This window comes from Lytechinus variegatus, chromosome 5 (genome assembly GCF_018143015.1).
Source record: "Lytechinus variegatus isolate NC3 chromosome 5, Lvar_3.0, whole genome shotgun sequence".
Taxonomy (NCBI): Eukaryota; Metazoa; Echinodermata; class Echinoidea; order Temnopleuroida; family Toxopneustidae; genus Lytechinus; species Lytechinus variegatus.
The window spans coordinates 25,993,460-26,008,414 of NC_054744.1; the positions used below are offsets into that span (position 1 = coordinate 25,993,460).

General features: G+C 35.1%; 1 protein-coding gene across 1 annotated transcript in view; it reads right to left on the minus strand.

Annotated features, from left to right (window-relative positions):
• Positions 1–274: 274 nt before the first annotated feature.
• Positions 275–14,955, minus strand: part of LOC121415821 (sodium- and chloride-dependent betaine transporter-like) — a 30,928-nt gene continuing 16,247 nt past the window's right edge. The window contains exons 6-13 of the mRNA XM_041609163.1: positions 13,380–13,483; positions 11,117–11,241; positions 10,049–10,161; positions 7,050–7,187; positions 5,526–5,628; positions 2,912–3,015; positions 2,146–2,319; positions 275–1,259 (exon numbers count right to left, since the gene is read on the minus strand). Coding sequence (XP_041465097.1) covers positions 1,170–1,259; positions 2,146–2,319; positions 2,912–3,015; positions 5,526–5,628; positions 7,050–7,187; positions 10,049–10,161; positions 11,117–11,241; positions 13,380–13,483 — 951 coding nt within the window. The 3' untranslated portion in view covers positions 275–1,169. The remainder of the gene's footprint in view (positions 1,260–2,145; positions 2,320–2,911; positions 3,016–5,525; positions 5,629–7,049; positions 7,188–10,048; positions 10,162–11,116; positions 11,242–13,379; positions 13,484–14,955) is intronic.

Consider the following 14,955-nt stretch of genomic DNA (forward strand, 5'->3'; position numbering starts at 1 on the left):
TTGTTTATTTTCTTCAGGTAACGCCTAATATCTGATGAGCGAAAAGCCAGCGAGCTTATTTTTGTGACAATGGTTTACATCAGACATAACATGCATAATAAGAAAAAAGTCATGCCAAAGTTAGTCACCCACCACCACTGTTTCTAAAATCATACAAAACCCAACACTGCATTGCCTCACTATATATATATATATATGCCTCCTTCTTTTCCTCTTTACCTCTTCCTCCTCCTCCTCCTGTTCTTCTTCTTCTCCTTTTTTTCTTCTTCTGTTTATTCTTCTTCTTTTTCTTCTTCTTCGAATTTAACGAATATACAAACAAAATACGCAAAAAGGGCTCCTATCAGATGATTATGATGCAATCCCAGGATATTGTCGGCATAAGAGTTACGCATACTACTTTGATTCTTCCAAGTTCGATTGGTCACAATAAAGTCACGTGCTAACACAAGTCATGACCAATCAACATAACCCAAAACGGAGAGAGGCATTTGTGTTTCGCTGATCTTCCAAAAGAAACTTTTCGACTCACTGAACGATCTTGGGCGTAAGTTTCATGCACTGTGTATTATATCTCTCTGCGGGCGACATAATTATGCGTTGTTGTTTTTTTTCGGAAAGATAACAGCCATTTTGTTTTAAGGTCTTCGCATGAACTTGTCAGTATAATTTATGAAGATTTTCGGGATCGCTTCATCATTCCTCCTGACACTTAGAGGCCACCGCGCACTTTACGACTAATCCAAGATCCGATTTTGGAACAATCGAATTTTGCTTATTTTCAGAAAATGTGAATAAAAAGTATATTAAAGGCTCAAATGGTATGTAAGAATACTAATACAACATATTTGAATGATTATAAGCCTTTGTTTTTAGTAAAGGTCCAATCGAGCCAATCGTACGATTGTTATGAAATCATTAAGACTAGATATTAAAAATCGCTTTTATGATTACATGCATATTCACAGATTTAAAGATAGGTATTCGTACGATGATTTAGATTTTTAGAACATTATACAGTAAGATATTCCAAGTCTCAATTTTATCATCAAATTCTAGAACGTTTTATTCCAAAATCTGATCGCAGACCAATCGTAAGGTATGCGATGGCCTTAAGAAATATTTCTAGATTATGGGCCGAATTTCATATAAAATTTACACATCATCTTTTACGGTTTTCCAAGGTTAATGTCTTTCTCATCTATTGATGACGTACATGTATATGCAGGCACCCTGGAAGTAGTCAATACGGTCCAGCGCTGCGTATGAGAAGAAAAAATAAAGAAAAAATTACAGTAAGCTGGCATAGTTATTTAAAACGAAAGTGCATAGGGAAGGTAAAATTCTAGGAAGATCTCTCACATGTTCAAAATATATACCTTAGCGGCGATTTTTTATGATTATTCGTAGCTGCCCAATAGTCTACTTGGAACCGCTAACGATGCAAATAGTTAGACGCTGTCTAACATGCAAGAGCAATTTTAGCTCTTTGGGATTTAATAGTGGCGCCGATAAGCGCCGTTGGTCTGCAAAACGCAGAAAGCACTCCGAAAGGCTACGAATATGACGAATGATCAGAGGAAATTGCCTACATGAGAGCCCAAAATTTTCCCGGCTCTTCAAAGACCGTCTTGGATGATATAATTTGAGACAAAGTATTAACTGTTTAAAATGCGTGCAAGTCCGAAGGGTCTTATTATGAATCAGATATAATTAGTCCGCGACAGACTTTAATTAGTCAAAACTGTGATTAGACAAGACGTCAATACCGTTATTTAAGTTGTAAGTTTCATGTAGACTCGACTTCAGAATTCAGGATTTTAAGAATGATTTTCAAAAAGTTGCAATAGTTTACTTTGAATAATGAGATTACAAAGCTTATTCAGAAGCCATTTGGCTTGTCATACTCTATTCCTACAAACGGTTTCATGGATTTATACTTCCAAAATCAAAGGTTTAGTTATGGAAATAAACTTAAACGGGTAAAGACTGCTTAATGAATAAAATTGTTGCTTTCTAGGGAATGAATTCGAGATGAAAGTACAAAAAAATAAAATGTCGCATTTTCTCTTGAAAATTGGTCTTAATTCAATCGTATGAATTTACTCCTTACAGAATCAGATGTTTCACTCAATTGGGAATTACCTCTTTGATAGAACCTTGACTCTTGAAGATGAATTGATAGAAGATGAAGATGGGTACGTTTATAAGAGATGACACTATCATGATCATACCAAGCATGTATCCCCACCACGGATAGGTATACACATCCTCATACTTCAAAGGCTCGTACGCAACCAGACTGAAGATAGATATTATCTGAATGATGAATTAAAACAAAATGATAATATGATTTATTACACATCTCCTTCAAGGTCATTAATAATAGGATTAGCTATGCTTAGTCGAGATCAGTCAGTGTATTTCGGTCTATAGCACACTTCGCAAATTTCCTGAAACAATCTGCATGTATTTTTTGAGAATTAAATGAAACTCTAAAACGTCATAACTTTAATTTTTCTCATATTCGCTTTGCTGAAATTGTCAGCATTATGTTTACATTTTCAGCATAATTCACATGCTCACATACAAAACAATTTTGTTTATAGGCGGAGTTCAACCACCCTTGATGGTCGTTTTTTTTTTCAAGTTACGAAAAAAGGGAGAAAGATGAAAGAAACTGTAACCAACCCCCCCCAAAAAAAAAAAAAAAAAAAAAACTATGAGAGTATTGAAAAGAGTGTGTTGATCCCGGGATTGGGACAATCTAATTAATAATGTCAACTATTGTTTTCATCTAGAGGACACCTTTTAGTCTAACTTCCAATATCAGCACACATTGGTCCCACCCCTGTGAACTATATGAGTAATAAAAGTTTTAATGATGATGGTTGTATTCAAATAAACTTACAGCAGCAAAGAGTGGTGAGGCGAACATCCAGGTAAAAAGCAAGTATGGTCCTATCCAACGTACTCCAGTCATTTCAGTTATGTCACTCATAAAACGTCTTCCACCTCGAATAAGGGGGGGGGGGGTAAAAGTTAAAATCACAAGTACAGTTGTCACAGGACTCATTCATTGAGAGTCCTAGGATTCAGGAAGGTCAGCTGCACTGGCGGATCCAGGGTAGGGGGAGGGGCACAGCCGACCCGTGCCCTCCTTTTGAGAGGCACAATTAAAATTTCTAATGTAAAAATGCCATTAAAACACAAGTGTGCTCCCCCTTATGAAAGTGAATATTTTTTTTTGCTTGTCAGATCTTCCTCGGGAAAAATGTCCCTTTTGGAAAATCCTCGGTCCGCCCTATAGTCCGTGGGATGAACGGTTTCAAACCCAAGCCACCGTATTTGCGCCGTTCAGCACTCATGAATTACAGGGCCAAGGACACTCTTTTTTTTCTTCTTCTTATGTTGGTTTGAGTGGCGATTAGTCATATTTGACAATTGACTCTATCTTTAAAATCTCACTTCTCATATAATGAACGATTTTTATTTTCAATAAGCTGGAAGAAAAAATTGACAAGCAAAAAAAAGGGAGGGGGGGGGGTCAATTAAAAGTGAAGATAATGTTGGTTAAATTTTTGCTTCCTAGCATACCAACCTGATTTCCAGGAGTGTTACCTATGATAGTGTACAGCGCGTCCCAAAAAAAATGTCCCTCTGACATAGGACTGAATTAATTCTAAAATGTGGTAGGATTCTCAAATAAATGTTCATGAGTAAAAAGCTCATTTCATGTTCTAACTTTTATGAAAATTTCATTGGTCACGCTTCAGCGGTTTTGAATACACACTCTGTTACGTAACAGTGGTGCATTTTAGCTCATTCCAAGTTTGCAGCATTGATGCATTTCTTCATTGTCTATGGCATGTTAACCCCCATTCTTACATCCAGGATCTGAGCAGGGATAATTCCCTAATCATATCTAGGCTCATCAAATCATAAACTTGAGCATGTTCAGAAGGACAAGAAACATAAAAAATTAAGTTTGTTTGATGATTGATAAGGGGAATCAGTGCACCAACTTGAAAGAAAATGTGAATGATGGATGAGTACAATAAGCTGAAAAAGGGGGAATCAACAAGTTAATCACCCTTTGCAAAAAGGAACTATACCAAAGAAAATTTTGACTTTTTTCTTTTAAAAAGTTACACTGCATTATTGAACTTGACCTCAGTAGCTAATTAACTAAAAAAGTAATGAAAACAAAAATGCAGTATTGTTGGAATTATGCATGAAACAGACATGACCCGTTGTCTCAATCATTGTGCATCTCCCGTTTATCAAACATGAAATGAACTGTCAATACTGTTTTTGCCCTTCTGAACATGCTCAAGGTTGTGATTTGATGAGCCTGGTTAGATCATGGAGATTTCCCTGGTCAGATCAGGGAATTCCTTGGTCAGAACAAGGAGATAGAGGTGAAATCTCCTTGGTCAGAATGGTCAAAGGTGGTTGATATGCAAGAAAGTGCAGAACACAAAGCAGTGTTGCATGCATATAAACTTGGAATGGGTTGAAAAGCACCACTGTTACATAATAGGCTGTGTATTCAAAACCACTGAAGCAAGACCAATGAAATTTTTATAGAAGTTAGCACATGAGATGGGCTTCCTATATCTATACATTTCATTGAGAATAATTTTTATTTTTGGAAGTTATTAAGCCGCATATCAGAGGGACATTTTTTGGGGACGCGCTGTATAACACTGTAACCACAAGGGCTATGATAAATTACCTTTGATATTTTAACTAATTCTCCAGGGATAATCATTTCCAGTCAATGCATGAATTTAGTTCCAGATTATCGTTCATGACAATTTATTCGAACAATTTCGATGATGTTTACCTCGATCTGTCTTTATTTTCCAGAAAAGCAATCAAGTTTTACGAAATATGCATTACATCTTGAATAAAAAAACAGAACATTGATAAATGATGTCGTAAATATCGTAATTATGTAGTTCTTCACTCAAAATCATATAAATTATACCACGACCCTACCGACGAGATTATCAATAGAACGAAGTGGAATAAAAAGGAAGTCGAAGTTGCAAATAAGCTCCATACAAGGACCTTCAACAATTTCGTAAGGAAAAAAAATGCAACTATTATCATTTCCACAGTAAAGACAGTGGTGCTCGTCGATAATCTGAAAGGACTTCACCAAACATTTGCCACCAGTATTAGGGTCATCGTGTTAATTCAACTCAAATGGGTGTAAAGATAACACATTCTTTAACACATTATATCAACGGTACGTTCTTTTATTCTATTACCACGTGTTCTATTTTCAACATCCTACGACGTGGTCCTCTCAAAACACCGTAACTTTCCCGGGGAGGTTTTCTTTTTTAAGTGTATCTTAAATATTCAGTAAACCTCGTTGCGCATTCATCATTAAACTCTTATACAATGTCTTTACTTACAAGAATTATTTCCCAATTAAAATATTATCAAATTCTCACATACCCCCCCCCCCAAAAAAAAAGGAAGACAGGAAAAAAAATCGATTCAATACACACCATAAACCCATCCAATGACTCCATATTCAAACATGGCAACCCAGAGAAGCACGAAGCCACTGGCAGCATAATAATCAAAGAGTTGAAAAATGTACATTCCACCCTAGAATTATAATACAAAAATGACAATTATGTAGTTATTTCATTATCATTTTCATCGACAGATGTTTGAAATTTAGAGATAAAGTTAACTATGATACTGAATAGACATTATGTAAAGCTAGAGAGACATAATTATGTTCATATTCATGATGTTCGAACACGAGATGAAACAATATTGAATCTGTTTGACTGACTTGAAGTACAAATAGTGATGAACACCGAAATGCAGGTGTTGAAAATAGAGATATATGCATTTCGTTTTACTTTAATAAGTCAAGCTTTCAAAATACGTTATTGGTGCAATGGTTAAAGGCACAATAATACTCGGACTAAAAACCTGAAACCATATGAAACTGAATAACCGTTCATCGTGAAAAGAAATTGTTCTTCCGTTTTCACAATAGTGGTCTTTCATTTTTATATGAATATTTGATTGTACCTATTATCGTATTTATAAAAAAAATTGCTTTTAAAACGAATACTGTCCAGTTCATTTTTTTGCAAATCAAGAAAAGTCAAAAAAAGATAAAGTAAATGAAAACGGTAAAAAAGAAATTAAAATCAATAAATTATTATACTAGGTATATGAAATGGGTTAACCCTAAAAGGACTGGGGGCATGATGCCCCCCCTCAACGCTTCGCACGATATTTCCAAAACGCAAAAACATAGCGCCGCGAAATTGTGTGACTTTTTTTTGAGGTCTCGCGCAACTTTTGAGACCAGATTCGTAACATACAGGTATAGCATCGCGACGCCACATGACTTTTTACGAGACAATGTCATGCCAAAAATGGCTCATTTTTATACTTTGTGTACAAAGTCTATGGGAAATGAAATTCATGAAAGGGTGATTATTTTCGTTCTAATTGTTCTGCTTGATCGATTCAGGGTTTAATTTAGTTGTTAAATGGTCTGTGATAATTTCCTTTGAAAAATAATGAAAAACAAACGATGAAAAAATAAAGATATACATAAGAAATTCTAAAAAAAAGAAATACAAAAGGAAAAAATTGGCTTTCGCAATTTTTCTTTAAGAAAATCTTTGAATTATATCACAAAGATGACATCTGAAAAAAGAAGAAAATTTGAAGTGACATTGGGTGTTAAATAGGCAAATAATGTTTTTCACGAATAAATTTGCATATTTTATCCATAATAAATAAGAAATAATTATTTTCAGATTTTGTTTTTAATACTGGCTTGTAGTTATGCGGTAAAGTATGTGCGTGCCAAATTTCGGCGTGATCGCGCGAACGGCGGCCGCGATCAGAAGGGGGATTATGCCGCCCGCCCCGTCTTCAATACATCTCTAATAGCCCAGTCCTTTAGGGTTAAAACATGCGGAGAAATGGGTGATAATATCATATGTCGAATACAAATGTAAATAAAACAAAAATAAAGAATTGTTAACGATACTTACATGTGTCACCATGGGGATACCTAACATACAAAGAACGAAGCAGACGACCGCGGTAAAGATCTCTCGACGTCGACCTCGTAGGAGGGTCTTAGGAAACAAATCAACGACGGTGGTGATGAAACCCTCGACGCATACAAACTGAAATGAAGGAAAGTGAATTTGGAATTGAATTAAGTTCGAAAACGGAGAAGTATCTACATAAGTCACAATAAAAATATCACCTAAAAGCAATGACAAGAAAAAAAAATAAGTATATGAACAGTATATTAATAAGAATTCAATTCTGATGATGATGAAGGGGGGGGGGGGCAGGGGGAGGATGATTAAGATGATGATAATATTGGTACTGATGGTGATATGAAGTGGATGTGATAGATAATGATGATGACGATATCGATGATGGTGCTAATATTTTCGGTGTTTTTTCGTGTTTTTTTTAAGGTAGTGGTGGTGATCTGCTATCGATCTCAAACAAGAATTTGCAGTAATGAAAATATAACCTTTTTATTTTTTTAAACTAAGAGGTGGTAGACATAACTGAAATTGAATATGAAACATTGCTACCTTTCTAATTTTCTGGTCTTACTTTCTCAATTCTACAGTGTGTCCCCCAAAAACTATACACTTTTGAAATGGCTGCCAAATAAAAAAAACATATCACTTTGGAGGGAAAAAACTTATATATATAGAAAGTTAATAAAGTCAACTTTCAAATGACACCAAAAGGTTGAAAAAACTTTTCATGCTCGAGCGAGCACTGCCCACTGAAACAAAGGGTATGAAAATTAGGCTGGGCCGGAATTAGCCTTCCAATTTCTTTCAGGTTTTCTTGTTTTGAACTTGCAAAGTTGAGGGTTTGTGCTGAATTAATGATCAATTGTGATAAGTTTGTTGCTTGAGAAAATTTCATGAGTTATTGAATTGATATTCAATGCATGAGTGATCATGAATTGCAATTTTTAGTGAAGCATTTTGACGTAATCATGTGGATCACAGCAATGTGTTCATGAGAGTCAGGAGAATAGGTGGTAAGATAGGACTTAAGTAGGTGAAGTACGTTGATTTGATAAAGGTCAACAGAACATTTAGCAACCCCTTCCTCCATCTTTACCCCGCCCCCTCCCACTTCTCTCCTCCTGAGAGACTAAGCTGGGCTAGGCTGGGCAGGAATTAACCTTATAGTTTTTTGAGTGGTTAGTCCTTTGGAACTTGCAAAGCTGAGGGTGTGATGCTAAATTAATGAGTGAGATAAGTTTTAGTTTCCTAGGCAAATTTCATGAGCTTCTAATTGAAATTTAATGCATAAGTGAACATGAATTGTAATTTTAGTGTAGCATATTAATTCTGTAGACCTCAGCAGTATGTTGAGAGTCAGAGTAATGTGATGGTACCTGTTACAAGCAAGAGGGCGAGATATGGTAAGACTTAGTTAAAGGTCAAGTCCACCTCAGAAAAATGTTGATTTGAATCAATGGAGAAAAACAGACAAGCACAATGCTGAAGATTTCATCAAAATTGGATGAAAAATAAGAAAGTTATGACATTTCAAAGTTTCGCTTATTTTTAACAAAATAGTTATATGAACGAGCCAGTTACATCAAAATGAGAGAGTCGATGATGTCACTCACTCACTATTTCTTTTGTTTTTTATTGTTTGAATTATACAATATTTCAAGTTTTTACGAATTTGATGATTAGGACCCCCTTGCCTGAAGCACAAAATGTTAAAATAATGGAATTCCACGTGTTCAGGGATGAATGAAACTTCATTTCACATGACAATGACGAGAAAATTAAAATATTTCATATTTCAATCAATAAAAAATAAAAGATATAGTAAGTGAGTGACATCATCGACTTTATCATTTGGATGTAACTGGCTCGTTCATATAACTGTTTTGTGAAATGAAGCGAAACTTTAAAATGTCATAACTTTCTTATTTTACATCCGATTTTGATGAAATTTTCAGTGCTATGCTTGTTGAATTTTTTCTCTTTTTGTTCAAATCAAGTTTTTGTTGGGGTGGACTTGTCCTTTAAAAGGGCATTTTTCTTCTTTTTTGTCCTTTTACAAAATAAGTCATATGTACCCCCCTCCACCTCCATTTCCCCGGCTCCCCCTCTCTCTCTCTATCTGTCTCACTTCCTGGATTGTAGCCTATTCAAAACTTAACTGCCAAGTGACCGGTGGCTGATGGTCTTTTTTTCCATTGAATGATTACCAAGGAATTGACTGATTATGACGATTTATTAAATAATTTATTGAAAACACTGAATGATTGATTGCTCGCTCACATTGCACATTGAATCAGCTGATTAATTGATAAATTGTTGATTAAATGATTGATAGGAAAAAGTTAACGCCCCAATTCAGAAATTATTCTTAAATCAACATTCTGCTTTGGACTTCACGCGTACATGACAATAGCAATCAGTCTCTCAACAGGAGGGAAGGGCGGGAGCGAGGGAGGGTGGGACTAAATGTTACGTTGACCCTTATTCCATCAACTTACTTCTCCCACCTAAGTCCGATCTCACCCCCTATTCTCCCGAACCCCCGTGATCCAATTGCCGAGATCCACATGACAAAGTTGAAATGCTGCCCAAAAAGTGTAATCTGTGTTCACTCATGCATTAAAGTTCAATTTAATAATAATGAAATTCGCCTGAACAGCCAAAATTGGTCACTGTTGATCATTAATTTATCACCACACCCTTAACTGTGCAAGTTCCAAAGGATTTGCCTCTCAAAAACTAACATAAATTGGAATGCTAATTCCGGCCCAGCCTAAATTTTCATACCCTTTGTTTCAGTGGGCAGTGCACATCTCGCTCGAGCATGAATAGTTTTTCAACTTTTTGGTGTAATTTGAAAGTTGACTTCATTGGCTTCCATTATATATAAACGTGCTCCCCAAAACTGATATATATATATTTTTTTATTTGGCAGCCATTTCAAAAGTGTATAGTTTTTTTGGGGGGACGCACTGTATACTAACCTGACTATCAATTCCAACCAGAAGTAGGGTAATGAAGAAAAGGACAGCCCAGAGAGTAGAGATTGGCATCTGGGTGATGGCCTCGGGGTACGCAATGAAACCAAGACCAGGACCTGAAGATAAGACAAAGTGAAGACTACATACGTTTAAGATGAGCTAAGATGCAATTCTACTGAGTAAATGTGGGGTATCCCTAGTGTATATTCTATTACTGTAGAATGGAATATGAGATAAGATGAGATAAGAAATGAAAAGACACACAATAAAAAATAAAGATATGAGATAAGATAAGATAAGGTAAGACAAGATAAGATAAAAAAGAAGTAACAAGACAGACAAGACAAAAAAATAAGATAAAATAGGATGAGATAACATGAGATAAAACAAGATAAGATAATATAAAATAAGAAAAGACAAGACAGACAATACTAAAAGTATAATATGACACAAGACAAGACAAAAAAAGATGGCAAGATAAAGTAAGATAAGGTGATAAAATGATATAGGATATGGTGAAAAAAAAGAGAAAAAGAAGCCTAAAACGCAAAACTTATAATTGTAGTTTCATCATGCGTGGATCAGGGTATATATATGACTTATGTCCGCTCCTTGTCAATGCTCATTGTGCAATGTGCCTCTATGGCCCATATTCTGAAGTCGCGTTTAATTTAAACTCTGGTTTTTAGTTGTGGTTTAACAATATGGAAAGCCAGCTGTTACATAAATCTCTTACAGTAGAGGTTCAATGTATTAGCTCATTTGACTCCCAAAACATTACTAACTGCCTGATAAGAATACGTATGACAGTAGTCTTCACCATTAAAGAATTAGTGAAGAGCACGGTAAACATGAGAAACATTCACTGTAAACAAAAAAATTTGAAACGTTTGGCTTCCCATAATTATAGCACAGAGATAGACCATGGCCTAAGTTAAACCTGACTTCAGAATACGGGCCTACGAATTTGTATTGCTCGTCAGGAAATTCTAATGAAATTGATTATCAGTGATTCCCCCTCTCCCCCCCAAAAAAAAAAAACTTAAAAAAAATAAATATGGCGGTGTATACCTGAACTTGCAACCTCAGCGACTGATTTACCCTGTTCTCCAGCCATGAAACCAAGCACAGCGAATATAACGAAACCAGAAAACAAACTGGTTCCACAGCCTATTCCAGCGTATGCTAGCGTGTCTCTGGATAAAAAAACGAAGAAGAAAGAACAGGGAGGTAGAATGTAGGATTTGGCTCGATTACAAGGTAACTGATCAATTACGTAATTAATTACATTTTTTTGAATAATTGTAATTGTAATTGCGATTAAGATTTTGAAAGGGAAAGTAATTGAAAAATGTAATTGACTTAAATTACTGTCAACTACTTTTGATTACATTCAATAACTGTGCAATAAACTTACTCAATTTACGATTTAATTTCATGACCTGTTTGATATCAACTGCTTCAGCATCAAAGAGTTTAATAGGCAGAATCCATGTTCATTAACATAAACATTCATCTTGTTAGTTTCTCTGTGTCGGTGGTGCTATGTACAGAATTCAAATAGATTTCAAAATGACTTTAGAAAGTACTCAAAATTGCAATTGTAAACGACAAAAGTAATTGGTAATTGTAATTGAAAAAAAATGTAATTTGATTGAAAAGTAATGGTAAATGAAAATTTGACAGTACTCTAACAGATAGGCCATCCTTATGTATTGATTTTATTGTGCTGCGCTCAACCCAGGATAGGTGAATGGATACCTGGTATGACTTTTTCCTTCAAACGCAGAGCGCGTAACAGCTGATCTTATACTTCAAACAACATTAAAAGGGATAGGTTTCGTTCATGCTTGATCAAACACGGAACATTTTTGTCAGGAGTTTAAAAAAAGGGCTTACGCCAAATGGCAGAAAAAGAGAAAATATTGATCATCAGACTTCTTGCTAATCAGCAGACTTCCTTTAATGCTTTCCAGTATCTTTGCCATAATTTTCGAATAATACTGTCAAAATCCATTTTCGAATTTATTAATTCACTTGAAATGTTTTTTTTAAGAAAAAACCCCGATATTTTTTAGGATTGAATATTTCTTCATAAATAAAAGCTAACAAAAAATTGTCAACCCAACCAAAGGGATTCGCATTATCAACGGGAGTGCTTGTAATTTAATCATTTTTTCATCTTTGAATGAATCCTTCCGTTAGAATTGATATTGTCCTGTCAAGCACACAATTTAACCTGTTCAATGGATTATGTCCCCATGATAATAGGATCCATGTCTTTCAAAGGCACCATAACTGCTGTTGCACATAATAAAGGATATTAATAAATTACAAGCTTTCCCCATTAATAATGGAAATCTCCTTGCTTGGGTTGACAAAAGAGTTTTTTCTTACTTATGAAAGAATATTAAATGCTGTTAAAGATAACATTCAAAATGAAACAAAGTGGTTTGCGAATCTTGAGCTTCACCTGATTTCGCAATGAATACAATGTGCAATATAATCTTTTGACCTCTAGATGACCTTTGACCCCTATCATCCTAATGGATACACAAGCAGTATTACCCAAGTACCATGTAGGCCTACCAAATATGAATATAATTGGTGCAGAAATAAATAAATAAATAAGAGCAAGTTGAACAAAAAATTCAAAAATGGATGGACATTACCATATTTCATTTGACCTTTTGACCCATAGATGATATGACCTCATCATCCTCATGAACACATCACTCTAAAAAATGAAGTGCTAATTCAGCTCTTAAAGAGCGTGTATAGTGACTGCACTTCGGAGTGCTGATTTGTCTAGTTCAAATATGAACGAGAAAAATCAGCACTCCGAAGTGCAGTCACTATACACACTCTTTAAGAGCGGAATTGGCACTTCATTTTTTAAAGTGATGTGTCGTATGACCCAAGGATCATATTTACCAAGTATGAACATAACTGATGCAGAAATCACAAAATGAGAGCAAGTTGAACAAAAACTAGCAAGAAGTCTGATGATCAACATTTTCTCATTTTCTGCCATTTGGCGCAAGCCTTTTTTACCCCCTGAAAAAAAAGTTTCGTGTTTGCTCAAGCATGAACAAAACTCGTCTTTTTTTTAAATGGCATTTGAAAGACAAGACTTCAGAGCATGTACTAACATCAAAATATATACATCATGATTTGAAACTAAATTTTGATAGACTTTTCAAGGCTGTCCCTTCTTTGATACGCACTGTATAGCCAGGGTGATTATGCTGAATGATTGTAAAGCGCTTTCAGAGACTTCTGATTAAGCAAGTAATTATGGTTACCATTATCCCTTTTGAGTTGCCCGGCTTACCGAACAAAATTATGGTTTCTCGCGTTGAAGCTTCCAAGGGCAACCAGAACACCGTGACCAAGTGAGTTTGAATAAAATATTTGAGTACCTGCGTCTAGCCACACCTGAAATTGAGCAGAGCAGGCACGATCATGAAACACACTTTTAAACATTGTTGATCGGAGTGGGAAATATGGTTACACTTCGTAATTCCGAAGGTTCGTAATTCCGAAAACGAAATAACCTTCGTTGTTCCGAAGGTTCGTTAATCCGAAAACGAAATAAGGTTCGTTAGTCCAAAAACGAAATGATTAACGAACCTTATTTCGTTTTAGGACCAACAAACCTTCGGAACAACGAACCTTATTTCGTTTTCGGATTAACGAACCTTCGGAACATCGAACCTTATTTTGTTTTCGGATTATCGAACCTTCGGAATAACGCCACAAATATTCGGATTAACGAAACCTTTTACGTTTTCGGATTAACGAACATCGAGGTATAGGTAATTTACGTGTTTCTGAATTACGAACCTTCGGAATAAAGAACCTCCGGAATTACGAAGTGTAACCAAATACCGGTGTATAATTTTGTGGAAAAGGGGAAAAAGTTGGAAATGCTTCTCCTCACAAGCCTTGCTCCCATAGGTTTTTTTTAAATACCTTTCTTGTATTTTTTTAATCATCTGATCATAGATCTTCGTTTCAGTGTTTTTTCTTTAAAGGACAAGTCCATCCCAACAAAAACTTGATTTGAATAAAAAGAGAAAAAAAATCAACAAGCATAACATTGAAAATTTCATCAAAATCGGATGTAAAATAAGAAAGTTATAGCATTTTAAAGTTTAGCTTCATTTCACAAAACAGTTATATGCACATTTCGGTCGGTATGCAAATGAGGACTGATGACATCACTCACTCACTATTTCTTTTGTATTTTATTATATGAAATATGAAATATTTTTATTTTCTCGTCATTGTCATGTGAAATGAAGTTTCTTTCCTCCCTGAACACGTAGAATTCCATTATTTTAACATTTTGTGCTTCAGGAAAAGAGGTCCTAATCGTCAAATTCGTAAAAAATGAAATATTGTATAATTCAAACAATAAAAAACAAAAGAAATAGTGAGTGAGTGACATCATTGACTCTCTCATTTGGATGTAACTGGCTCGTTCATATAACTATTTTGTTAAAAATAAGCGAAACTTTGAAATGTCATAACTTTCTTATTTTACATCCGATTTTGATGAAATCTTCAGCATTGTGCTTGTCTGATTTTCTCTATTGATTCAAATGAACATTGTTTTGAGGTGGACTTGACCTTTAAAAAACAACAAATTAAACCTGAAACAGAACTTACAGGAGAATGAAACCTTTGGAACAGGATAGCTTGTGTGAAAACAGAAAAATCAAAGAAACGGATCAACTAAAGTTTGAGAAACATTAGACAAATTATGCGAAAGTTATGAGCATTTGAATATTGCGATCACTAATGCTATGGAGATCCTCCCATTGGCAATGCGAAAAAGAAGTGTGATGTCACTTGTGAACAACTCTCCCCACTACTTTAGTATATATTTTACTTTAATTGCCTCT